Genomic DNA, 27,467 nt, shown 5'->3' with positions numbered 1-27,467 from the left:
ATCAAAAATATGTATAACAGTGCACATCTGCCAAGTATTTATTTTATGTACTTATTTATTTACTTACTTATTTACTTATTTATTTTTCTTTTTGAGACAGAGTCTTGCTCTGTTTCCCAGGCTGGAGTGGAATGGCACGATCTCGGCTCACTGCAACCTCCATCTCCCGGGTTCAAGTGATTCTCCTGCCTCAGCCTCCTGAGTAGCTGGGATTACAGGCGCCTGCCACCACGGCCAGCTAATTTTTGTATTTTTAGTAGAGACAGGGTTTCACCATGTTGTTCAGGCTGGGCTCGAATTCCTGACCTCAGGCAATCCACCCACCTCAGCCTCCCAAAGTGTTGGGATTACAGGTGTGAGCCACTGTGCCCAGCCACCAAGTATTTATTAAGATAATCTTTCTACCACCTTCCCCATTTCAGTCAGCAATTATGACTCTGGCATAAGTCCCTATCAGAAAAGGAAATGTCTAGTTTTCTGTTTTTAGAGGAATATATGAGGAAAGATAGTAGTTTATGGCTTAGTCTAATTAAAAATTGATAGTAAGAGCCCTATTCCGATTCTAGTTTTGAGAGGTTGACTCAAGTCAATCTGAATTTGGTTGGAAAAGCTTTTTCTGTCTGACTTTTGACTAGAGATACAAAATCAGAAGTTTTATAAATAAGGCATGCGTATTAGTCCATTCTCACAATGCTATAAAGAAGTACCTGAGACTGGGTAATTGATAAACAAAAGAGGTTAGAGGTTTAATTGGTTCATGGTTCCACAGGCTGTATAGGAAGCATGATGCTGGCAGCTGCTCAGCTTCTGGGAAGGCCTCAGGAAAACTTACAATCATGACGGAAGGCAAAGGGGAAGCAGGCTCGTCTTACATAGCTGAAACAAGAGCAAGAGAGAGAGGGGGAGGTGCCACACACCTTTAAACAACCAGATCTCGTGAGAATTCCATCACGAGAACAGCACCAAAGGGAGAAATCCACTGCCATGATCCCGTCACCTCTCACCAGGCTCCACCTCCAACATTAGGGATTATAATTTGAGCTGAGATTTGGGCAGACACACAGATCCAAACCATATCAGCATGCAGACTTGAACTGATATTCCCTTGGAGAAGAATGTTCTTTTGCATGAACTGAAAACCCACATCATTTCTCTTAATTACCGTCTATTTTCTGGATCCCAAGCTAAACTGAAAATAAGGAAATAATATCTCAGAGTTTTACCTGACCCTATTTAGACATAACTGCTCTGAAAGAACACATTTTTCAAATTATAGAAATCCCAGTTACTGATTTTTTTAAAAGGCCACATTCAAATCAGTTGATCTATATAATGATGTGAAGATACAACCAAAAAACATTGTTATACCAGTAGTCTTATTATATGACATTTATCATGAACAGCAAGATAGATTAAGTACCCACAATTAAAACACTCAATTGCTTTACTTTAGAGGTTTAGCTAAAGGGAACTCTGACCATCTTTTTTTCACAAATATTTATTGAATGCCTACTATGTGTCAGTCACTGTACAAATAACTGAGAACTCAAAATTCGGGAGAATGCATGCTTGGGGAATATAATGCACTTAGAGAAATATGCTGTGTTTGGGGAAAATTCGGTAAGAAATGTCTGTAAGAAATTCTGTAAGAAAAAAAATGCTTACCTGGTAGACTCATTCTGAACGCCAGAATTTTTATTGCATTTGCAATGTTTGGACAGGTTGAATTGATTCTGATAGCTGTCTGTGATAATACTTGAGAGGTTATTTCTAAATTTTGTAAAGTTAATTAAAGGATTGAGAATGCCTGGGCTCACACTGATAACAAGAACAATAACAATAGTTTACCATTCAATTAACTTAAGTATAGCTAAATGATATATTGGTAGAGGTAGATGGAAGTAGAATAAGTAAAAATGCTGTATCATGGTGTTTGGAGATTAACTTCCAATCCTTCTTACTCTTAATTCATGCATTGTTTCTCTTCTGCTCTAGACTCATTTATTCTCTCTCAGGTTCTACTAAGCCTTCCCTGTTACTCCTCCTCCATACTGGTCTGGTCTTAAATAGCTACTTTCTTGTAACAAGGCACCTGTTGCTGAATTCAGAGAATTCTGTTTTTTTTTTCCTTTGCAAATTTACAGATTCAGGTGTTATATAACAGGGCCCCCATCAACTTTACTTCTTAGAAGAATTGCTAAGTAAGTGCGGTGAAATACTTGCCAACATATACTCGTTAACTGGGAATATTTTCTTGATATGCATATTGCTAATGCTTTCTGTCTGTCTCTATTCTGAATGTTCCTGAAGCCTCTGTAGCAAGAATAACATATGGGCTGCGTCTGAACTGAAAAAGAATTTTCCTATTGCACAAAATTTACAGGTGTCACAATTCTTTTATGACTCGTTAACCTTTAAGCTCACTTGTTTTGGCACCATCAAAATTCTAGGAGTTTATGTCTTAGCAAGTGGTTATACATTTATAATGGAGGCAAGCCTAAAATGCTGTGAGATTAAAGAAGATGGAGTAATTAATTGCTTGGGGCTGGGAATTCATGGAAGTCTTCATAGAGGAGGTGAGATAGACGCTAAATCTTGATAAGGAGGAATAAACTGTCATTAAATTTTATTCAGAAGTTATCTTTAAGTAGTTATAAGTAGTATTTCAAAAGATCCAAGTAGTATTTCCAAAGATCCAAGATAAAACTGTAATAACTGATACAGTACTGTTTCCATGAATACTAATATTTCAACAGGTTGATCCTAAATGCAAAAGTATTTACTGCTAATTAATGCATCTCTATTTGGGGACATTTTGTAGATTGATGGGGATGTATTTTGGCACATTAACTTTAATGTTTATTATCACAGAATGAGAACTTTGTGAAATATTATGCCCTCTTTGAGTAATCTCACACTAATGTAGTTTTTTTCTCAAGTTGTCTCTTAGCTAAGACAGTCTTCATTCCATTAGCCCCTTATAATCAAGATTATATTTTTTCCAAATCCTTGACAAACTAATTTCACCAAAAGCTGGAATATCCTTTTGAGTCTTAATTTATCTTAAAATAGAAATGGCAATTTAAAAAAAAAAAAAAGCATAGAGAAGCATTTTAACCTATTTAGGTTAACAAGATTGCATTAAAAGAGTATTTTTCTTTTATACTGAGGCTTAGAAATGGTAATTTACCTAACTTCTTTTATTTTTATGAAAAGTCTTTCATCACTGTTCTGGTTTCCCTCCTAGTCAGTAGAAATGTAGAGGAAATACATTAATTAAATTCTCTAATAAGATTCTGTAGCTATTGGCCCTAAACTCTAGGGAAACCATAAGTCCCTAATTACAACATATCAGTTTCAATTAACTCTTCAAATTATTCCCGAGGTGTACCTGAGAAAATGAAAGAGTTGCTAATAAATTTTAGAAAAGATTGACAGCTCTTTCTATGGCTGTCAGGGGGCCACTGTGGGCCTATGGAAGAAAACCCTAACCTACATTTGGGAAATTTCTCATATGGTAGCTTTTATTTTCCTGGGACAGTTTCTGGACTTAGGTTTTTTGTGTACTGACTCTTGTGGAGTTGGATTGATCTTGGGCATGATGGCTGTGACTGCTTTTGTTGATTTTAGGTCTGTATCAGAGAAGTTCCTGCTGAATGTTTCGCATTTTCAAGCCCCGGTTTCAACTAGCCAGAGTTAGGCACTCAGGTTGAGAGCACAGCAGGGCTGGAAGACTGTCACTACAAGTGAGAGAAGCAGGACTAAGACGAGATGTCATCTTCAGTGTGAAGGACTAGCATGGAGGGCAGGAGGTTGAAGGACTCGTCCAGCAAAGCTCTCTAGCCAGTGCTTTGGGCCTGGGATGACAGTCAGGCTTTTTAAGATAGGACCTTTTAGGCATGGCTGCTGTTTCTTGCTTATGAGGTCCAGGAGATGTAAAGAGTCCTGTCTAACTTATTCTGGTCAGGTTCCTTCACTGTACAGTTGTAGTAACTTCAAACTGGAAACTCTTTTTTTTTTGAGATGGAGTCTCGCTCTGTCGCCCAGGCTGGAGTGCAGTGGCGCCATCTCGGCTCACTGCAAGCTCCGCCTCCCGGGTTCACGCCATTCTCGTGCCTCAGCCTCCCCAGCAGCTGGGACTACAGGCGCCCGCCACCATGCCTGGCTAATTTTTGTATTTTTAGTAGAGACGGGGTTTCACCATGTTAGCCAGGATGGTCTTGATCTCCTGACCTTATGATCCGCCCACCTTGGCCTCCCAAAGTGCTAGGATTACAGGCGTGAGCCACCGCACCCAGCCTGGGAACTCTTTTTAAAAGAAAAAAAAATCTGAAAGAATTTTGAACACTTTGCTCCTGGTTCCTTGCCTCTTCCTCATGTGACACTTAAGGGTTAGGCAGCCTGCTGCTTATCTGCAAGCTATATAACAACAAACCACACACAAAACTTAGAGGCTTAAACCAAATACAAACTTTTTCTCCCCACAAACCTACAATTTGGGATGGCTTTGTGGGAACAACTACTATTTTGCTTATAAAGTATTAGCTGGAGCTCTTAGACTGGAGGACCTACCTTCAAGATTTCTCACTCACATAGCTGGGAAGTTGGTACTGGCTATTGCCAGAATGCTTTTTCAGACCCAAGTCTTGATTCCTTTCCATGAGCTACTCGGGCACCCTCAAAGCATGAGTTCCAAGAGAACCAGGCCTCCTTGTATCTGGACACTGGAAGCAAAAGGGCCACATTTTGTGCCACTCACAGAATCTACAAAGCCCTCTCTTCTCCAGAATGCTAACCATTATGAATTTTGTGATAATTATGCCCTTTCTCTTTTTTTGTAAGTTTATCACCTACAAAACTACCCTAAAACAAGGGTTCCTAGCCCCTGGCTGCAGACCAGTGCAAGTCCATAGCCTGTTAGGAACCAGGGTGCACAGCAGGAGGTGAGCGGCTGGAGCGAGCTTTACCGCTTAAGCGAGCTTTACCGCTTGAGCTCCGGCTCCTGTCAGATCAGCGGTGGCATTAGATTCTCATAAGAGTGCAAACCCTACTGTGAACTGCGCATGCGAGGGATCTAGGTTGCACCCTCCTTATTAGAATCTAATGCATGATGATCTGAGGTAGAGCAGTTTCATCCTGAAACCATTCCCCCACCCTTGCACCCCGTGGAAAAATTGTCTTCCATGAAACCGGTCCCTGGTGCCAAAAAGGTTGGGGACCACTGCACTGAAACATTTTGTTTATTTTGTACTTCGTATGTCTTGAATTAGAATATGTACATTCTTCTGTGATCTACCTCTTTTGATCAACATTATGATTGAGAGATTCCTGTATGTTATTGACTACGATTATAAATTATTTCTTCTATTGTGTATCTGTTATTTCTCCATTCTACTGTTTATGGACATTTGGGTTGCTTCCCGTGTTTTGCTATTATTAACAATGCAGAGTAAAAATTATTGTACACTCTCTTCTGGGGTATAAGTGCAAGAGTATTTTCCGGGTACTTTGTATAGAGAGATTGATGTCTTGTAGGACAGGTACAAGTTCTATTTTGCCATTTACAAATTTACAAAAGTGCTTTTGCAAAGTGGTTGTTTTCTCCAAATCGTTTTCCTTGGTTATCATGCCAATTTACATCCCATAGATAGTGTATTAAGATTTCCTGTAGCTTCACATGAATTATGACCTAACATTGTCCACTGAAATTTTCATTTTTTCAAATGAGCCCAACAGATATAAAAAGCAGGACACAGCTAAGTTTTCATTAACACACTCCATTATAGGTAGCATTACAGAGGAAAAATCAGATTTCAAAGTTTTCAAAAATTCTGTGTTATCATTATTTTGATGTTGAACGATCCCATTGTCCTAATAATAATTCTAGAATTCTTATAGATCCCTCCCAGATATTAAGACTACCATGAGAAAAATTGTTTGTCATGATGGGTTAGAAGGATATTTTTCTTTTTTGGTATGAAGCCATTCATTATATTTTGATCTTTGATCACAAATTGTACAATTCAACTATTACCTTGTGAACAATGCTCTCTTAATGATATTTTATTATCATATAATTTTATTCCATTAGTTTTGATTGACAACTTAGTCTTAATGTTGTGAAAAGTTATACAACATACAAAATAACTGGATCTCTTTTAAATCTCAAAAGATTTAATTTTTCACATATTTGCATATAAAATAAGGAATGCAAGATCTTTTGAAACACATATTCAATCTACATTTTTATCTTCTTCCAGGTACGCAATCCAGTGATTGAAAATTAATTCACCTTAGTCAGAAGACAGTTAATTCCTGACACTGCAACAATTTGTCTTGTCAAGATGTGATATTTGCAGAGAACTAGAATAGCATGACAACAAAAACCCTTCTGACTTGTGGGATTTCAAACAAAAAGGTTAAAATTGCATTCTGCAGCTATACAAATTAGCATAGACCTTCACTACAGCCTCAGGTACTGGAACAAAACTGGAGCAGTTCTCAATAAAATTAAGCTGTTGAGAATAAAAAAGAACTTGAAACAGTAAGTAGGAGTCTTCAATTCTGTTTCTTAAGCTGCTGAAGCTTACAGCTCCCTGCTGCATTATTACAAAGACAAACTGCTAGGTGAAGGAAAAGGTGTAGGAAGTCCAAAGGGCTGATTATTTTTATGTATTTGTTTATGTATTTATTGATTGACTTTTTTTCTTTATTTTTTTATCCTTTTTTTTTTTTTTTTTTTTTTGAGACAGAGTCTCTCTCTGTCGCCAAGGCTGGAGTGCAGTGGCATGATCTTGGCTCACTGCAACCTCCTCCTTTGGAGTTCAAGCAATTCTTGTGCCTCAGCCTCCTGAGTAGCTGGGATTACAGGCACCCGCCACCATGCCCAGCTAATTTTTTGTATTTTCAGTAGAGACGGGGGTTTCACCATGTTGGCCAGGCTGTTCTGGAACTCCTGAGCTCAGGCAATTCACCCTCCTCAGCCTCCCAAAGGGCTGGGATTACAGGTGCACTGTAATCCCACAGACAGCCACTGTACCTGGCCGGTCTGATCATTTTTAGACTCATCTAAAAGGTCTTTGACACAGGTAATATTTAATATTTTTCTTTTTTCTTTTTTTTTTTTTTTTTTTTGAGACAGAGTTTCACTCTTGTAGCCCAGGCTGGAGTGCAGTGGCACTGTCTTGGCTCACTGCAACGCCCGCCTCCCAGGTTCAAGTGATTCTCTTGCCTCAGCCTCCCAAGTAGCTGGGACTACAGGAGCACACCACCATGCCTGGCTAATTTTTTTGTTGTTGTTTACTTTTTTTTTTTTTTTGAGACAGAGTCTTGCTCTGTCGCCAAAGCTGGAGTGCAGTGGCATGATCTTGGATCACTGCAACCTCCACCTCCCAGGTTCAAGCAATTATCCTGCCTCAGTCTCCTGAGTAGCTGGGATCACAGGTGTGCACTATGAAGCCCAGCTAATTTTTTTTTTTTAAATTTTAGTAGACACAGGGTTTCACCATGTTGGCCAGGCTTGTCTTGAACTCCTGACCTCAGGTGATCTGCCCACCTCGGCCTCCCAAATTGCTGGGATTACAGGCATGAGCCATCGCACCCTGCCGATACCATTCTTTCTATTTGCTAGGATGGCATGAATGAAACTATTTATCAAGAAGGCAGGTGAGCATTTGTGTTTGTATTCACCAGCAAGTGGTTCATATTCATGGATTTTATACTGTATAGAAATGAACTAAGGAAAAAGGACATACTGTCCATACTCTTAAAAGCTTTTATGTATGTAGACCCAGGCTTCAAAATATGTTATATGGCATAGAAAGATCCAGAGTTTACTAACTAGTCATGCATCTGTCCTAGCTTGAGGGCTACTAAAGTTACTTAGGAATTCAAGTATAATTAATCACACATTTATATTCTGCCTATGCCATGGAAAAGGAAAAAAATCCAGTTATGACAGCATTTGCCTATGAATATGAAAACAAAATGCTGTATCACCACAACTGGATCTAATCAGCTGAAACTGTTAAAAGAGAATCATTTGGCTAACTGGCTTTTGACAAAAGTGCAAACCAATTCAGTGAAAGAAGGATAGCCTTTTCAACAACTGTTCCTGCAGCAATTGGACAACCACAGGAAAAACAAAAACAAAAACAAAAACAAAAACTCTACATAAACCTCAAACCTTCCAGAAAAATGAACCCAAAATGGATCATAGATTTAAATGTAAAACAGAAAACTATAAAACTTTTAGAATAAAACATAGGAGAAAATCCTAGGGACCCAGAGCTTTGTGAAGAGACCTAGATATGACACCAAATCCATAAAAGAAAAAAAAATCTATAAATTGGGCATGAATTATTTTTTAAATTTGCTTTGTGAAAACTCTCTTTGGCACTGAAAAGACAAGCTACAGACTGGAAGAAAATATTTACAAGTCGCACACATGATAAAGTATTCATAAATAGAATGCATAAAGAATTCCCCAAACTCAATAGTATAAAAGCAAACAATACAATTAGAAAATGGGCAAGATACATGAGGAAACTTTCACCAAAAAGGATACACAGATGGCAAATAAGTACATGAAAAGATTAAATTCATTAGATTTTAGGGAAATGCAAATTAAGACCATGATCTGCTATTACTGCAAACCTACTAGAATAGCTAAAATAAAAAATGATGAAACCAAACGCTAGTAAGGATGCAAAGAAATTGGATCCCTTGTACATTTATCTGTGGGTATGTAAGATGCTACAGCCACTCCAGAAAGTAGTTTGGCAGTTTTGTAAACAATTAAACATATATTTATGATACAACCCAGTAATCACACTCCTGGGCATTTATCCCAGAGATGTGAAAATTTACATCCACACAAAAATTGTACACAATATTCACAGCAGGTTTATTTGTAATAGCCAAACCTAGAAGCTAGCAAAATGTCCTTCAACGGGTGAATAAACAAACTGTGTTATATCCATACCATAGAATGTTACTCAGCAATAAAAAGGAATAAACTATTGATACATGAAACAACTTGGATGGATTTCAGGGATAAAAATAGTGGAACAAAAAGCCAATCTCAAAAGATCACATACCATATGATTCCATTTATAGAACATTCTGTAAGTAATAAAATTATAGATATGGGAAATACATTAGTGGCTGCTAGGGTTTAAGGATAGTGGAGGAGAAGAAAGTGAATGTGCCTATAAGGAGGTAGTATGAGGATGATCTTTGTGGTAGTGAAAGAGTTCTGAATCTTCATTGTGGTGGTTGCACAATCTACACTTGTGATAAAATGTCATAGAGGTATCTACACACATTGCACCAATCTCAATTTCCTGGTTTTGATATTGTACTATGAAAATGAAAGGTATTTGAGGAAAACTGTGTAATGAGTACATAGGGCCCCTTGGTGCTATGTTTTCCTATAAACATGTCTAAATAAAAAGTTTAAAAGAGAAAGAGAGGGAGACTATCATCTTTGAGCAATTCACTCTACAAAGATGACAAATGACTAAGACCTTTAAGAGATCCCAGTATGCCAGAGCCCTACTGGATCAAACTGAAAATACTTTCTTGGCCAGTGAACAAAGACATTTGCCTTAATCTACCTAGTACAAATATGTGAATTCATTTATCCCTATCCAGAGTGCAAACTTTCCATTTTTAATTAGCATAACCCATCCAAATATTTGTTTCTAGCAGTAAACTCCCCCAACTTTTCTCTCTCAGTCAACTACTTAGTAAATTTGTTTACTGGTCCATGTATTTACTGGCAATTAAATCAACTCAACGCTCACTATGTTGACCACTTAGTGGTCATAGCATATTTGTATCATCACAAAAGATTTGCAGCTTCAGACAGCCTTCATGCCCTATCTAAACATACAGGATTTACAGTTCCAAGTGCTAAGCTGGGTAAACAGTTGGGGAGTATGATTTATAGGTGACAGAGTAAAACTAAGGAAGAGCCCAAGGATGGTGTCCAGGGCAAAAACCAGAATATCTAAAGTCGAGGTGACTGATATGGTTTGGCTGTGTCCCCAACCAGATCTCATTTTGAATTCCCATGTGTTGTTTGAGGGACCTGGTGAGAGATAATTGAATCGTGGGGGGAAGTCTCTTCCATGCTGTTCTCATGATAGTGAATAAGTCTCACAAGATCTGATCATTTTATAAAGAGGAGTTCCCCTGCACGAATTCTCTCTCTTTTTGCCCGCCACCATCCATGTAAGACGTGACTTGCTCCTCCTTGCCTTCCTTCATGATTGTGAGGCCTGCCCAGCCGTGTGGAACTGTAAGTCCAATAAACCTCTTTCTTTTGTAAATTTCCCAGTCTCTGCTATGTCTTTATCAGCAGTGTGAAAATGGACTAATACAGCGACAGCAAAAAAGTGAGGCCAAGAGAGCTGGACAGAGAAGCAGAAGCCAAAGAAGGATGTGGCAAAGGAAGGAACTACAGCTAGTCAGAACAGAGCAAGAATGATTGACAGAGACATAGCCTGGAGGAATGCCCTGAGGTGATGGATGAAGAGGGACTATTAATGATGCTGAAGCAGTTTAGATACCGTTAATATAATAATGATGCCAGCCTGGGCAACATAGTGAGTCTCCATCTCTACAACAAATACAAAAATGAGCTGGTCATGGTGGCACATGCCTGTAGTCCTGGCTACTTGGGAGGTTGAGGTGGGAGGTTCACTTGTGCCCAGGAGGTCCAAGGTGCAGTGAGTCATGATTGCACCACTGCACTCTATCCTGGGCAACAGGGCAGGACCCTATCTCAAAATAATCATCATCATGATCATCATTTATTGAACATTTATTTTGTGTCAGGCTTTGTGATAAGTCCTTTCTTCAACCTCAAGATAATTGTATGAAGTAGGCACACATCATTTCCATTTTATAAATTGGAAAACCAAGGCTCAAAAGGATTAAATAACTTATCCAAGACTTTACATATGTGAAGTGGTTGAGCCAGTATTCAAAGTCAGTTTGGTCTGATTCCCAATGTGCTTATTCATTACGCTCAACCTCACTCCCCCATCTCATATCTATATCTACAACTATGTCTATACTATGTCTATGTCTAGCTATATCTGGATCTATATTTAACACAAAATAGTGAAAAAATCAGGATCAGGCCAGGTGTGGTGGCTCACACCTATAATCCTAGCACTTTGGGAGGCTGAGGCAGGCAGATTGCTTGAGCTCAGGAGTTTGAGACCAGCCTGGGAAACATGGCAAAACTCCATTTCTACAAAAATTAGCCAGGCATGGTAGTGCACACCTGTGGGCCCAGCTACTCGGGAGGCTGAGGTGGGAGGATGGCTTGAGCCCAGCAGTTGGAGGTTGCAGTGAGCTGAGATCGCACTACTGCACCCCGGCCTGGGCAACAGAGCCAGACTTTGTGTAAAAAAATAAATAAATAATAATAATAATAATAATAATAATCAGGATTCTGTGAATATGAATAAAGTGTGAGGATGGGACTATACACCATGATGTTCAGTACAAGCATAAAAATTTGGGGCTTCAAATGTGGCTTTGACTTCTTGGTTGTAAAGTAAGAAAGGGAAATGTGGTCACTTTCAAAGTGCACACTATCTACTTGGAGCAATAAGGTAAGAAGGGTTTATTTTGGGAAGTTTCATCGAAAGGGTGAATTTGTGCAGTGTCTTTAAGAAAAGGAAAATGCAGTTTAGTGGAGGGAAAATGTTCCTCATTAGTGTTTTTCAACCAGAGGTGTCTACTGCTCTGGGACATTTTACAAAGGCTTTCAAATTACATTCCTGTTGACTGTGGATAGGTGTCCTGGGGAACATGGCCCTCTGTTGGGAATGCTGCCATGGTACAATGTGTTGCTGAGAGTGTACTAATGGGAGAGTACAGGTTAGAGTCTCTCAGTTGTGTTGAAAGAAGAAAAGGGTGAAGAATACCTGTTTTAGACAAAAGGAGAAGAACAAGCCATTTGTTAATTCATTTATTCTAAAAATAGCATATGCCATGTGCAGAAGAAAGATGAGATAAAAAAATAAAACACGTACCATATTAGGGAGAATTAGATGCCGCTCACCGTATGCCAGGCATGGTGTTAGGAGCTTAACATATGGGATTTCATCTAATCATCACCGCAACTTTGTAAAGTAGAAGTAGTGCTCATTTCACGAGTCAGGAGACTTGTGCTTGGAGAGAGTTTAAGTAATTTGCCCAAGGTCCCTTCTTGAACAATTTCAGGAGTCACCATTCCTGTTGAATTTCCTGTGAACAGTGCCCCTGTAGCCCAACTGAGGAGATAAATAAAAATGGTTTTGATTAACACACACACTTTCAAAGGGTTTGTGGCCTAATTGTGGCATGAAGACCAGTATGCTCATATTCCTAAAAACAATATAAAAATCCCCAAAGAGGCAAAAAGAGGTTAGAGGGAATCATTCTGCCAGGATTGGGGCTGGCATCCAGGAAGCTGTAGAAGGTGTCACCAGTGGCAAATCCATATGGGTCTGCAGTAACATCACTTCTTGCCTCCTCAGAAGAAAGAATTCAACCGAGAAGCCATAGGCAGAAGGAGAGGCCGGGGCAAGTTTTAGAGAAGGAAGGGAAGTTTATTAAAAACCTTTACGGGAGGCTGAGGCAGGAGAATGGCGTGAACCCGGGAGGCGGAGCTTGAAGTGAGTCGAGATCTCACCACTGCACTCCAGCCTGGGCGACAGAGCGCGACTCCGTCTCTTAAAAATTTAAAAAATTTAAAAACAAAAAGCTTTAGAGGGGAGTTGTGGAGTGAAAGAGAAACAAAAAGCTTTAGAGCAGAAATGAAACAAAGTAAAGTACACTCGGAAGAGGGCCAAGCGTGCAACTTGAGAGATCAAGTGCACGGTTTGACCTTTGACTTGAGGTTTCACATGTTGCCATATTTCTGAGGTCTTGCGTCCTGTCTCTCCGATTTTTCCCTTGGAGTACGCTGTCCGCATGCGCAGTGGCCTGCTAGCACTTGGGAGGTGAGGTGCGCAGTGTGTTTCCTAGAGTTGTTCATGTGCTCATTTGAGGTGTTCTTCCCTTACCAGTCAAATGTTCCTAGGAAGTCATATACCAGTTAAACTCTCCCATTTTGCTTCTTAATGTACATGCTTGAGCCCCCTCGCCCAGCTCCTGAGATCTTACCAGAAAGCGGCTGATCACCAACTTCAGGTGTTTGTATTTATTGGGAGACGGCCTTTCCCTGGCACCGGCTGCAACCAATTATTATTTTAGAGAGGCACTGTAACAACTGCCTGACCATCACCTGATGGTCGCCTCACATTTCTGATTCCTGGTGTGTGTGTGTGTGTGTGTGTGTGTGTGTGTGTGTGTGTGTGTGTGTGGCGGGAAAGCCCTTTCCGGCTCTGCTCGTGTCTTACCAGCTACCTACTGAAACAGAAGCAGCATTTCAGCTAACTGAAAAGGATGGATAAGATTATGGGAGATATTACTGCACGGGAGAGATGTTTTGGGAGAAACAGTAGTGTGTCTTATAAGGACTTTTCAGCAACTTGAGATTGGTACAATTTATCTGGAAAAGGTTAGACTTAAATCATAGAAGAATTCTCTCATTTTGAGCTAAAAAAAAAGAAAGAAACAAAAAAGATCATAGGGGAGTAAATTGCGTATACAGGACAGAAATGGACAGACTTGAAGTCCAAGCACACACCTTTATTGATATCTCTTCAATTCTGTATCCTGCCTCATCTTCTTAGTCAACACAGAGAAGAATCCAGGAATGGTTAGCAGAGTGACACTGACGTGTAAAATGCCATCTACTGTTCCGGCAATTTAAGACCTCAAAAAGCGAAGAGGGAATTCCAAAGGAGTAGGCAGTAAAATGGAATCTCTGGACCCTACGCTCCTCTTCCTTCCTGTTCCACCTCCACACACTCCTTCCACCTTTGAAACGTCAGATCCTTTTTTCCCAATGATGGCATTGCCAGTTAAGGGAAAATAAAGAGGCTTGTTTTGCAACTCCAAGAATCTGATTGGGTGAGAATGAGGGCTTGCTTAGCTCTTAGATAAGTCTTCTCTCAGGTCCTTCCTGGCTTGCTCTCTGACATCCCTACCTTATAGCTCCTGGATGCATTCAATATAGATGCACACTTTGGATTTGGGGGCAGCAATTTGTACACATGCCACACAGAGATCATGGAAGAGAAATGAAAGTGATCACAGGTACCATTAGGCCTAGAGATTTGGAAAAATGAAATATGTTCTATAAAACTGATTACTGCTTTGGAAGAGATTTAAACTGTACCTAGAAATCTGTTTCATAGATCTTATTGCTGCTACAGAAGAGATCTAGACCGTCCTAAAGGGCTGAACTCTGCTCCCACTGTGCCCACAGTGATGCCGCAGATGGATTATTGCTGCCCCACCCGCCCCCCTGCTTACCCTCACCCACCCAACCCACTATGACATGCTGGCCGGCCCAGCCAGAGATTATATAATAGGTCCAGCTATGCGTGCTTACTATCAGTAAGTCATTGCCCTTTCTGATAGTTCTGACGTTCAGTTGGAAATCTCTGTTGGGATCAGAAGAAATGTCAACTGGGAAGAGAAGGGTGAGCTCAGAGGGCATCATCATCACACCACATTGCTATGTGTAAAGACCATAGAAAGAAAAGTAAAATCCAGGGAGAGTGGGAAAAAAAAAAAAAAAAAAAAAAGGAGGAGGCAGGAGAAGAAATTGAAAAGGGGATTAAAACAAAAGAGCTTAAACAGGAAGGGAAAAGAAGAGAAGATGCAATGTGAAAGGAGAATAGAGATTTTGTTCTCTACTTTTCTTAGGTTGGATTTGGTCCTGAACTTGTTTAGTGCGATGATTAGGATATGCTGTGTCTGAGAGCCTGACATGTGCTTCTTCCTTTCAGTAGTTGTATCCTGTTGCCCATGCTGCTGTTTCTGCTGTTGTTTTAGGGTTAACTCCACTTATAATAGTTAGAGATATTTTGAAAGTAGGATGGTAATAAGCTAATAGAAATCAGTCAGCCAACTTTTTGGTACCCTCTAACTCTTCTACTATTTTTTAAAGTTTCTCTGAAGGTTTGGTTAAAAACAAACACTCAGTATATTTGTCAATAGACACACATGAGTACCCTTAGCAACTTGTGACGGGACAAATGTAGGTGAGAAAAGGAAAATGGAGCCAAAGTGTGGAAAATTTTGAAAACAAAAAGATTCCTGTGCTCCAGTGGGTTTCATTTATGAAATTTTTAAATTAAAATATGATCTGGTTTACTGAAATTTAGCTTGTAAAAAATACTGCAATTGATCCTGGGAAGCATGAGAGTGTAGGAGGCTTACGTTTCTTCTTGGCTCTGTGTGGCCTGAACACAAGGTCTACCTTTTACCTGCTCATTCCTGGGGCAATTACTGCATTGACTGTTAGGGGCTTTTCCATAACGGACGTTTGTGTTCACATTTTAGGGACGCTATGATGGAAGACGTTGGACAGAATCCACTGGATGATGTGTAAGTATGGGAATAATAAAAGAGTTCAGTAGAGGAAGCTCCACGGGAAAAGTCTCCAGCAATCCAGTAAGGAAGAACTCCATTGTGTGAGAATTTATCTCCTCAAGTCTGAGGAGGCTTCCTAGGGATAAGAAACTTTGGCTTCAGTTCTCTGTTCTTCATCAGAATAATGATGGGGTTTTCAAAGATCTCTAGTGTCTCAAACAGCTAATCAGTCTGGCAGGAAAAAGATTCATCACCCTTTTGGCCTCTACTCAGCCCATGTCCCTGCCTGACTAGGTTAGAAGATAACAAAAGGAGAAGCCAGAAGCCTTTCCCTTGCAGGTCTCTAAATGCTTTAGAGGTATCACTTGGATTCTGCATACTTCATCTAAGATATTTTAAAACAAGTGTGTTAAAGTATTCATAGAAAAAATATTTCTTTTGCTTCATGAAAGCTTTGTTTCAGTGGGTTCCATTTATAGTATTTAAAATTAAAATGTGGCTCCACTCCAGGAATTTACTTTATGCAAAACAGTGTAGAAATCAATTTATCATGGAAAACAAAATAAGGCTGGTTAAGCTTATTAACAACAGAAGATAAGAGAATGAGTGAAATTATATGGGAACGTCTTCTTAGGGCTCCTATGTTTTCCTGTCCCGAGGTTCGTGATAAAGATGATTTTCTGTAGGTACCAGACAATAGAATTACCAGCATTAGAAGCCGTAAAACAGAACCTTGACTGCCTGAATTCAGACCTTGAAAAGGACCTGCAGAAACTGGATATGGAGAATCAGGTTCTCCTTAGAAAGATTAAAGAGAAAGAAGAAACTATTTCAAGGTAAGGCTTTGTGGTTGGTGGGGGAAGGGCCTCCCCGCCCCTGCAGGTCCTTTGGGATACAGAAGGTGGAAGAAAGTTTCACTTATTTGATGGTGAATCTTGACGTTTTATTTAAATCCTAAAGTATGAACTACAGTGCCCTCAAAATACTTCAGGTATAGATTTTTGCATTAAATTTTCACATTAGGTTGACATTTTATCGCCATTGCATTTGGTAGTTACTCTGACTTCCTGAGACTTCGAAAGTAGCTTCTCAAACTGGGGCCCTGGCAGCATCCTTAGGGGCTGAGCCACACCTGGGTGACTTTATATTTTTCAGCCTGGAAAGAAAGCTGGCCTTGTCACTAGAAGAAGCCAAAGAGGAGGAGGAGTTGAACTATATCATAGATGAACAGGAGGAATCCCTGAGGGAGCTGGAATTAGAGACAGCAAAGCTGGTAAGGAGGTGTCTAGAAAAGGACCATTGGATGCATTTTGTTTGCATTCTGCCGCTCTCCTTCCCAGGAATTCATCCCATGTTCATTGCTTCTGTGTCTCAAATCATGGCTGTTTAAGAGAGTGTTCTGGGAATGAAGCACTGGGCGTGGGGGCCGAAGAGGCTTTTTTCCCAGATCTGCTGCGTGAGCCAGAGTGCACTTTTCCGACTTGATAGACTAATCCCCAGATATTATTCCAGTGGCCTGAAGAAGGGGGAGAGATGACGGCAGAGCAACTTTCTTCCCTTGACTTTCTTTTTCCCCACAGGAAAAAAGTAATGCAATCCTAAGCAGGAATGTGGTGGAGGTTCAGAAAAAGGTAAGGGGAGCCCTGGGTTTTTTAGGGTCACCGAGTCCCTAAGAACATTGTGTCTTCACAAAAGAAAGGCTGGTGGGCTGGGCTGGGAGTATGCAGGAGGGGTCCTAGGCACATTCAGAATGAGAAAAGATATACATAAACGTTAACGGAAAGGCTGTTCTCCACATAGCAAAGCATGCCCTGGAAACAAGCCTCGTTTCTTAGGAATCTTATCAATAAGAGTTATCTTCCAGAACTCTGTAATCACAGAGACTGGAGAAGAAGGAGCAACTGGCAAAGTTTGCATGCTCCCTCTGCACTGCTGCTGCCAATTGTTCTCTGGGCATTACAGATTGTGGTGAGAGGGCTAAAGGGCTTTACAGGGGGAAAAGACTTATCCCTCCTCCCACTCTGCCCCATTCTCTCTTCCCTTTCTCATCGTCCCCCCCTCCTCACTGTGCCCTTTCTTCCATGGGCTATGGGAACAGAAAAGTCTGTCTAGCCCACATGGAGTCAGGCAGCCTCCACAGGGAGAAGGAGATGCTTTTCTTCCAAGCTTCTATCCAGGGCCCGAATTAGTAACCACCATCTACAGCCTGGGACCCCAGTCTGCCACTGGCCCAGGTTTTCATGTCTGTGTGCCTTACTTAGTTCATGATTTTTTGAATGGTATTTTAGATTTCAGGGTTATTTACAAATATTGGCCTTGAAGAAGAAACCACAAAGCAGATCCTGGAGGAAATGAAGGTGAGTAGAAAAAACAAACAGATTTTTCTGGGAGATGTGTCAATTCTAGGTCCTGTGAGAAATTGCTCTCAAGGACTACCCTAGTGTATGTACTGGTTATGTCTGTGTACTTATCAGAGATGAGTCACTGTCCTTTATTCTCTGCATGTAATCCCATGGCCTGTGGGGCATTTATGACATCACTAGTCACACTAGGAGCAGAGATGACTGCAGTGGATCAAAGTGGAGGGAACTGCTCCAGAGTCCCCATCTTCCACCAGTCGATAAAACACATGTTCTGAATGCCCATTGGGACCTGCCCTCCAGAAGCTTATTATTTAAGTGAGGACACACAAATAAGATATTCAATAGGAAGAAAATATTGACTCCCATAATCATACAGGGATGTGTCATGATCTTCTGATTTCCAACCCATGGCTCAAAGGCCAAAGAAGTTTTTTTAAAATTTATTTTGTTATCTTTTTCCTCTGCTAGAAGATAAACTCATTGAGAACATGAATTGTTGCCTATGTTGTTCATTTGTTTCCCCAGGGCCTAGAACTATGTGTCTGGCACATAGTAGATGCCCAATAAAAATATATTGAATGAATGACTACACTGGACACCCAATAGTGGGGAAAACCCCTATTAGGAAGCTCTTTGCATACTTATGTGGTGAGTGTGGCAATTTAACTGAGCCCACTATACAAGAGCTCCACTGTCTTATGTATTTCTCAGAAAAAGAGAAACCAGGTTTCTCTCTCTCTCTCTTTTTTTTTTTTTTTTTTTTTTTTGAGATGGAGTCTCTCTCTGTCACCCAGGCTGGAGTGCAGTGGTAAGATCTCGGCTCACTGCAACCTCTGCTTCCCGGGAGTTAAAGCAGTTCTCCTGCCTCAGCCTCCTGAGTAGCTGGGACTACAGGCACACGCCACGATACCTGGCTAATTTTTGTATTTTCAGTAGAGATGGGGTTTTACCACATTGGCCAGAGTTCACCATGTTGGCCAGGGTGGTCTTGAATTCCTGACCTCAAGCAATCTGCCTGCCTTGGTCTCCCAAAGTGCTGGGATTACAGGCGTGAGTCACTACGCCTGGCCCAGGTTTCTCTTTTATTTTCTGTGTGATTCAGGGGACATGCCAGTGCACCCTATGAAATATGAGTGGGAGGAAGAGGTTTGTGAGCTTTGGTCAGTAGGCCTGGAGGAAGGAGGATGGCTGGGTTCACTGAATGGGCACTGGCCTACTGAGGCGTAAATGTCAGCTCTGCCACTTTAAACTTTAACAAGTTACATACTCAACTTCTCTGCGCCTTTGTTTCCTCATTTGTAAAATGGAGAGGGGAGGGGGTAATAACAAGTGCCCACCCTAAATTGTTATCAGATGTCTTCAACATGATAGCCATTAGTATCATGCCCTCTGCTGGTCTGGATATGGTAATTACCCACTTCCCTTCCATAAAAGAATGCTAGTAACTTTCTGCCGTCACTCATTGTCTTCCACAGGCAAGACTACAGAAGTCAACAGAGTCCTGTGCAAAGCAAGAGGAGGAACTGGCCAAGGTAGAGGCAATGTCTCTTCCACTGAGGGTCTGCCCGGGATAGAATGGGAGAGAATCCCAAGGGTCTTAGAAACAGATCTGCTTGAGGCATGGGAGGGGGAGGTACAAAAACATCTTGCAAATGAATTTCTGATTCTTATGCATTCTTATGCAGCTGAAGGGAAAGAAAACTTCTATTAAAAATACGCTTTTACCATTTCTTACATCTCTATGTCAAATACCATTGTTGAATTCCAAACCAAAGTGCCTTGACACGTCCCCTGGTATTTCACATGAGAGGCAGATGACAACTTGGGCAAAATATTTCCTTTGCTTAAAACCAGACCCTGTGCCTAATGATGAGGTCACCTCTTTGTGATGTGATTGCTTTTCCTTCAAGTCAGGAGTTGCTAGGTAACCAGCCAAGTGCCAGTGCACCAGGTAGGGCCCCAGGGAGGAGACTGGGCTTGGTTCTGATTTAACTCATGAGGTTTGTTAATTTTCTTTCTTTTTAGATAGAGAGTGACTACCAATCTGTGTCTGACCTCTGTAAGGACCAGGTCTACTACATAAAGGTACAACCCACGTGGAGGAAAAGTCCGAGTAGAGGCAGAATATCTCCAAGGCCATGGGTTCCTTGGTTTTTCGTTAGGCTAGAATGTGTCACTAGGGAAAATGCTCTGTATGCAACAGCAACAAGAAGACGGATGTATGTTAAGGATTTACTTTGTGCCAAGTACTGTGCTAAGCACTCAGCCTATAGTATTTTTCTCAATTTGTTCAATAATTCTATGAGCGTGACAGTTATGATCAAGGGGACAATGAGGTTTCAGGAAGTTAGAATGCAGCTAGTAACAGGGAACACAGCTAGTAAACGTCAGAGCTGGGATTTGAATACAAGCAGGGACCTGAATGGGAGGGAGCTCTTTTTGTTCATATACATCCATTCTGGTCACTAATATCTTTGAATTTTTTATTAGAACCCCTCCCCCACTGGTGTGTGCATACTGATGAGTATATTGTTTGGAAAATAATTAGCAGAATGTTTTTATTAATGACATCATGATGAAATATGGAAATTTTCCATTTATGACTTTGTTTATTTTTTAACTTCATGGAAAGAAATACCAGGAAGTTCTGAGGAAGATGAAAGAGGAAAAGGAGACGCTGCTTCTTGAAAAACAAATGTAAGCTTAGAAAAATGGCCTCCCTGACAGACTGCAGTAGCAGTCCGGCAGTCCGGGTGGTCTTTGAAGGGCGGGGTGCTTCTCAGCACAGTGTGTGTCACTGTGTAAATGGCCTCCAACAAGTCATCTCTTTCAGCCTCCACTCCATGGTTCAGACTGGAAAACCAACAGCATTCAGGCTTTCCTCTTGCCTTCCTCAGCAACTGGTGTTTTAAAAGCCTCTTTTTGGCCAGGCGCGGTGGCTCATGCCTATAATCCCAGCACTTTGAGAGGCCGAGGCGGGTGGATCACCTGAGGTCAGGAGATCGAGACCATCCTGGCCAACATGGTGAAACCCCGTCTCTACTGAAAAAAAAACAAAAATGAGCAGGGCATGGTGGCGGCCGCCTGTAATCCTAGCTACTTGGGAGGCTGAGGCATGAGAATCCCTTGAACCCAGGAGGTGGAAGTTGCAGTGAGCCAAGATCAGGCCACTGCACTCCAGCCTAGGCAACAGAGTGAGATTTTGTCTCAAAAAAAAAAAAAATCTCTTTTTAATGTTCTTCTCTTTAATGTTCTTTTTAATGCATCTTCCCAGGATGCAGTGTTGTTGTTGTTGTTGTTTATTTGAGACAGAGTTTCACTCTTGTCGCCCAGGCTGGAGTAAAATGGTCTGATCTCAGTTAACTGCAACCTCCACCTCCCAGGTTCAAGCGATCGTCCTGCCTCAGCCTCCCAAGTAGCTGGGATTACAGGCATGTGCCACTGCGCCCAGCTAATTTTTGTATTTTTAGTAGAGACAGGTTTTCACCATGTTAGCCAGGCTGGTCTCGAACTCCTGATCCCAGGTGATCCACCCGCCTCAGACTCCCAAAGTGCTGGGATTACAGGCGTGAGCCACCGTGCCCGGCCCTAATGTTCTTTTCACATGTCCTCAGAGGCATGCCGTTCCTGAAAATTATCTGGAGCTATGTTCAGAGAGGAAGAAACGTAGTAAAAAGAGGACTAGGGGCCCAGAAATATTCCTTTATGTGTGTGTGCTGTCCCCTTTCCCAGGATGCAGTGGGTCCACCAGACTGACCAGAGGCCCCAGTGATGCCCTTTTATACTTTCTTTCCATAGACTGTATGTCTCAGGACTTGTCACACTTTCCTTTTGATTATTTATACTTTTCAATTGCATTATATAATGTACATAGAGTGCACAAATTTTATATAGCTTGGTGAATTTTTATACATGATAACACCACTGAGATCAAGCTGTGGAACATTCTGAGTTCCCGAAAATCTCCGTCCCCTCCTCCCAGTCAATACTCCTGGAAAAGTAACCATTAGCCTGACTTGCATCTCTTTCTTTTTAAAGTATTCTTGAACTTTATATAAATTTAGTATGTTCTTGATTGTGTCTGGCTTTCACTAAGACTCACTCGCATTGCTGCATGATTTGTTCTTTTTCATGGCTGTTATATTCTATTATAGAAATATGGCACAATTTATCTATGCTACTCTTAAGGAACATGTTGCTTATTTCCAGTTTGGAAATTTATAATAAAGCTGCTACAAGCATTCTTGTGCATGTCTTTTGATGGATGTATCCTCTCATTTTTCTTGGGTTAGATACCAAGGAATAGAATTTCTAGGTCACAGAGTATATACATCTTTGGTTTACTAGATAAGCTGAACAATTTTCCAAAGTGCCTGTACCAATATCCCCTCCCATAAAAAATGTACAAGAGTTCTAGTTATTCCTCATCCTTACTTTCACTCAGTATTTATAGCCTTTATGATTTTAGCTATTCTGGCAGAAGGGTGTAGTGATGTATACAATTTTGATTTAAAAAACATTTTATTACTCAATAATAATGATATTTTATGTGCATTTTATTGCTGATTAATAGTGATGTCTTATAGCTTTTCACACAGTTTGGAAATTTGAATGTCCTCTTTTGTGACATGTCTTTCGCCTGCATCTGTGAGATGGTTAGTCTTTTTCTAATTGATTTGTAGGAGTTCCTTATTTTTTTCATAAGATCCTTTGTCAAATGTGTGTATTATAGTCTATTCTGAGGCTTTCCTTTTTTACTTTCTTAATGACATTTTGGATAAACAATAGTTATTAATTTAGAAAAAAATCTAATCTGTGAAATGTGTCAATCCATTCTTTTTTGCTTTCTGCCTTTTAGAGGTCATAAAACTACTCTCTGTGGTTTCCCCTAGAATGTTTTATCATTTACCTTTTACTCAGGTTTACATTCTTTTGGAATTTATTTTCTTTTCTGTGGTGTGAGGCAGAGATTAAAATTTGTGGGGTTTTTTTTCCATATGGATATCCAGTTGATCCAGCACAATTTATTGAAGATACTATTCATTTGCAGTGGTGTCTTATTTTATGTCTGGTGACCATATATGTGTGAGTGTTTCTGGATGCTTTATTCTGTACAATTAGTCTCTGTTCCTATCCTTGTGCCAAAACTACACTAATTATTATAGCTTTATAATTAGTATTGATATGGTAGCTTAAATTCTGCATGATTATCTTGGCTTTCTTGGCCCCTTGAATTTCTATATAAATTTTAAAATCGGTTTTTCAACTTCTACCAAAACCAAAACAAAAAACCTTGCTGAGATGTTGATTGGAGTTACATGGAATCTATAGATAAAGTGAGAGGATAATTAGTATCTAAACAATAATTTTCCACGGCCAGGTGCTGTGGCTCATGCCTGTAATGCCAGCGTTTGGGGAGACTGCGGGGGGGAGGTTCTATTTAGTCCAGGAGATCAAGACTAGCCTGGGCAACATAGCAAGACTCTATCTCTACAAAAAAATAAAACAAATTATCTGGGCATGGTTGTGTGTGCCTATAGTCCTAGCTACTCAGGAGGCTGAGGCAGGAGGATGGTTTGAGCCCAGGAGTTTGAGGTAAAAGTGAGTTATATTGCACCACTGTATTCCAGCCTGGACCACTGAGTGAGATGCTATCTCAAAAAGAATAATAAAAATAAACAATAGTTTCACACACCATGATATCTTTATCCCTTCGTTTATTTAGATATTTAATTTCTCAAAATAACGTTTTACAGTTTTCTGTGTGGTGTTCTTATACACTTTCCATCAGATTTATTCCTAGGTATTTAATATTTTTAATGCAACTGTGAATGCTGTGTTAATTTGATTTTCTTTTTTTATTAATATTAAAAATAAAATAGAGACGGTGGCCAGGTGTGGTGGCTCATGCCTGGAATCCCAGCACTTTGGGAAGCTGAGGCAGGTGGATTACCTGAGGTCAGGAGTTCGAGACCAGCCTGACTAACATGGTGAAACTCTGTCTCTACTAAAAATAAAAAAATAAAATAAATAAAAAAGCCAGGTGTGGTGGCACATGCCTGTAGTCCCAGCTACTTGGGAGGTTGAGGCAGGAGAATTGCTTGAACCCGGGAGGAGGAGGTTGCAGTGAGCCGAGATTATGCCACTGTACTCCAGCCTGGGTGACAGAGCGAAATTCCGTCTCAAAAAATAAAAATAAAATAATAAAATAAAATAGAGACAGGGTCCCACTATGTTGCCCAGGCTGGTCTCAAACTCCTGGGCTTAAGCGATCCTCCCACCTTGGCCTCCCAAAGTGCTAGGATTGCAGGTGTGAGCCAACATGCCCAGCCTTGATTTTTTAATTGATTACTGTTAGTGCATAGAAATACAATTGGTTTCTATATATTGAACTTGTATCATTAATTTCACTAAATTCACCTATTCTAAAAATTTCTTTTAGCTTCTCAACTATAAATAATAATTGTACTTTTTCCTTTTCAGTCTTTAACTTTTTATTTCTTTTTCTTGCTTTATTGAATTATTTGCAAGCATTTGCAGGCATTATTTGCTGGTATTATTTACAAGCATTTCCATTAATGGACTCAATCCTATTGCATAAAATGAAACTTAGGATAACAAAACAAAATAAAACAAATGAACAAACAATGAACAGAAGGTATTGGCGAGTGAATAAAAGCAAGCAGATTCTGGAAGGGATCTGGCACTTGGAAAAAGAGAATGATGGGCATTATTTCCCCTCTTTTTATAGTTTCTAGCCTGAAGAAAGACCAAACTGGGTGTGTAAGATGCACCAGCAGAGAAAACCTATAGTCTTTTTGGACTAACAAAATAGAGAATAAAGAGTTTGAGGCAGCCAAAGATACTGGGGAAAAAGTAGAGAGTCAGACATGGGGAGTTCCTAAATCTGTGTCTAAACTATACCTGAATCCCTGACTGGACTTCCAAACCATGCATGCTCAGGGCAATGTGTGAGCAGCCCAGCTGAGGACATGAGACCACAACTGACACTTGAGCTGCCACCAAGACACAAACTGCAGTTTGAATCCAACATCAGGGTTATATCCAGCTTAGTTTTCATTGATTGTCTTCTTTTAAAAGTGAATCACATTTTCCTGGTTCTTTATACGTTTAGCAATTATGGATTTTAAATGTTGAGCATTGTGAATGTTATTAAGAGTCTAGGATATGAATCGTAGATATCGCGTAACTTAGGAAAGCACCTTTCATCAGCCTCTCAGATTATGTTACCTAATTCTTGGCTCTGATCTCTTACCTAGATCCAAAGCCCAGAATGACTCCTCTCAAACAGTGAAACCGGGATCAATTTTGGCGGACACCACCCAAAGAAACATGGCAAGTTTTTCCTATTCCAAACCTGGGTTTTCCTCTATCCCTTCCCTCTCCTAGGTTCTCTCTCTCTCTCTCTCTCCCTCCTCTTTAATAATCCTATAATTAGGAAATAATGAGGTTTAGTTCCTACCCCACACCATGGAAGCTAGGAGGTGGCAGAGCCAGAATTCAAACCCAGGCATCCTGACTCCAGGGTCTCTGCTCTTCTGCCTCTCTGTGAACACACGAAAAGCCATAGCTGTGATTTTTCATTGCTTCCCACAGGAGAGGACCACCATTAAGAAACAGGAGAGAAGGTGTTGGTACAAGTAAGCGGAAGAATCTTGCTTTTACCTAGCCTAGACCACATTTCACTCTACACATTACCTGATAAGGGCCAAAAGAACAAGAATAAACACATCATCCACTGATCAGAATACATAAGGCAGCCCCAAATTTCTCCCAACCATTCTTACTTTTCTCAATGCAGAATTATAACACCAGAGTTAAACAGCAGCTATAAATAGCTGGAGAAATGTGTGGCTATTTCTGAGAAATTTGGGATAAAGATGTAGGTTGCATTTAACTTTTAATTTTCATTCTTATGATCCTAGGTATAGCACCTTTCCATTTTTTCAAGTCCTGAGCTTGATTACCTCTGTGATATTCCTTGTTGGGAAAAAAGTTCAGGGTGCATTAATTTTCTTAGTTATCTTCATGCTTAGAAATTTTAGAAAAAAGATCCTTAAACTCTCTGTGCCTTTGCTTTTTTAATTTTTGAAACAAGAATATTGACCCTGAAGAGCTTCAAGTGGCACTTTAATAAAAAGCCCCATTCCCTACTTTCCCTTATCAACTTTGCCTGAAGAAAGCAATTCACCAGCCATTTATGACTGTGAGGTTTGCCTTTCACTGCTTGACCTCGGGCTGTCTTTTTTCTCATGCAAATAATGAACATCTCTTTGCAGGTATTTCCAGTATCTCACCTTCATGGTCTTAGTCTTTATTAGGTTGCTGGCTTATGTGATTTTCCACCTGCAGTACATAAACCCAGATCTTCTCGTGGATGTCCTGCCCCTGGTGCTGAGCAGGGGCACCTTGGAGAGTCTGAGGAAGGTCTCACATCCCTTCCTCACTCTAGCAGTGGAAGAAGCACTACCACACTAGTCTGGGGTGACCTGCGGGCATCACCCCACACCTGAGTGGAGGTGACCGTGGCTGTGGCCCCATGTTGGGGATGGCCAGGAAGGATGTGGAAGCCTTTGACTCAGAGCCGCTACTTGACATCTGAGTTTTTCATTTCATTCTTTCCCTGCTTTCCCTCTGGAATGTCTCTCTTTCAAGTAAAGAATATGTCTGACGAGAGTCCACAGTGTTGGTCTGTGAATTTAGTCTGTGAGTCCTGGGACCCCTCACTAGGTATTCACAAGTTCCACCCTTTGCTGTTGAGAAAAGCTGCACTTAAGGCGAGATAACAAAAACTCCCCTCAGGACTTCCATTCTCTGCTCTATATTTTTACAAACTTAAACCATCGTATACTTACCCGGGTGTGGTGGCACGCACCTGTAATCCCAGCTACTCGGGAGGCTGAGGAGGGAGTATTGCTTGAACTGGGGAGGCAGAGGTTGCAGTGAGCCGAGATTGCGCCACTGCACTCCAGCCTGGGTGACAGAGTGAGACGTCTCAATAATAATCATAATCATAATCATAATCATAGTAATAATAATAATAATGTGTTCATTTGTTAGATTCTCCAGTCTCTTTGCGGTGTACATAAGGGCACTCAATTTAGGAACCACTGGGGTGGATACAAAGCTTTTCCTCTTCTACTGTTTTAACAACACATTATCTCCCCTACAAGCTTATTTTATTTTATATCATGCTATGTCTTATAAGATTAAGATGTGGAAAAAAACTGATCTTTTTCATTTAAATGGGTGGTTACTCATTCTTAAATGAGAAGAAAAGTATCCTAAAATTCAGGCACAATTAAAAGCAGCGTATAAAACCAGAAAGTGCTTGAGATACAGCCAAACACAAATGTGTACCTACCTATCCTTCAATCCCAGTTCAAATATCCTCACTCCCATATGGCTGCCTCTGCCCCCTTCTCACTGAAGACAGCCTCTTTTGCCTTCCAGACGCTCCTGAAACCTTCTCTGGGCATCCCATACTGCCCTGTCCACTTCTGCCTCACAGTGTCATCACTGGGTGCCTTGACCTTGGGGCTGATGGCCCCTTTATTTCTGTATCATCCCACATGTTCCCTTCACACAGTATGT

General features: G+C 40.6%; 1 protein-coding gene across 2 annotated transcripts; it reads left to right on the top strand.

Annotated features, from left to right (window-relative positions):
• The first annotated feature begins 2,443 nt into the window (after positions 1-2,443).
• LOC100973668 (transmembrane and coiled-coil domain-containing protein 5B) lies at positions 2,444-26,548 on the top strand. 2 transcript variants are annotated; one of them, XM_055098146.1, is made up of 14 exons: positions 2,444-2,576; positions 6,261-6,544; positions 10,364-10,526; positions 15,460-15,504; positions 16,176-16,325; positions 16,645-16,762; positions 17,070-17,120; positions 17,778-17,846; positions 19,328-19,384; positions 19,878-19,937; positions 20,485-20,549; positions 25,133-25,208; positions 25,470-25,513; positions 26,153-26,548. In XM_055098146.1, the coding sequence occupies exons 3-14, from the start codon at positions 10,489-10,491 to the stop codon at positions 26,349-26,351; spliced, it is 972 nt and encodes a 323-aa protein (XP_054954121.1). In that variant the 5' UTR covers positions 2,444-2,576; positions 6,261-6,544; positions 10,364-10,488; the 3' UTR covers positions 26,352-26,548. The 2 variants fall into 2 exon arrangements, with proteins under 2 accessions (XP_054954121.1, XP_054954120.1); XM_055098145.1 differs by having other exon boundaries at positions 2,449-2,576; positions 16,149-16,325.
• The last annotated feature ends 919 nt before the right edge of the window (positions 26,549-27,467 follow it).

This window comes from Pan paniscus, chromosome 16 (genome assembly GCF_029289425.2).
Source record: "Pan paniscus chromosome 16, NHGRI_mPanPan1-v2.0_pri, whole genome shotgun sequence".
Taxonomy (NCBI): domain Eukaryota; kingdom Metazoa; phylum Chordata; class Mammalia; order Primates; family Hominidae; genus Pan; species Pan paniscus.
Note: the sequence above shows the minus strand (reverse complement) of the source record. Positions and strands in the feature narration are given on the sequence as shown.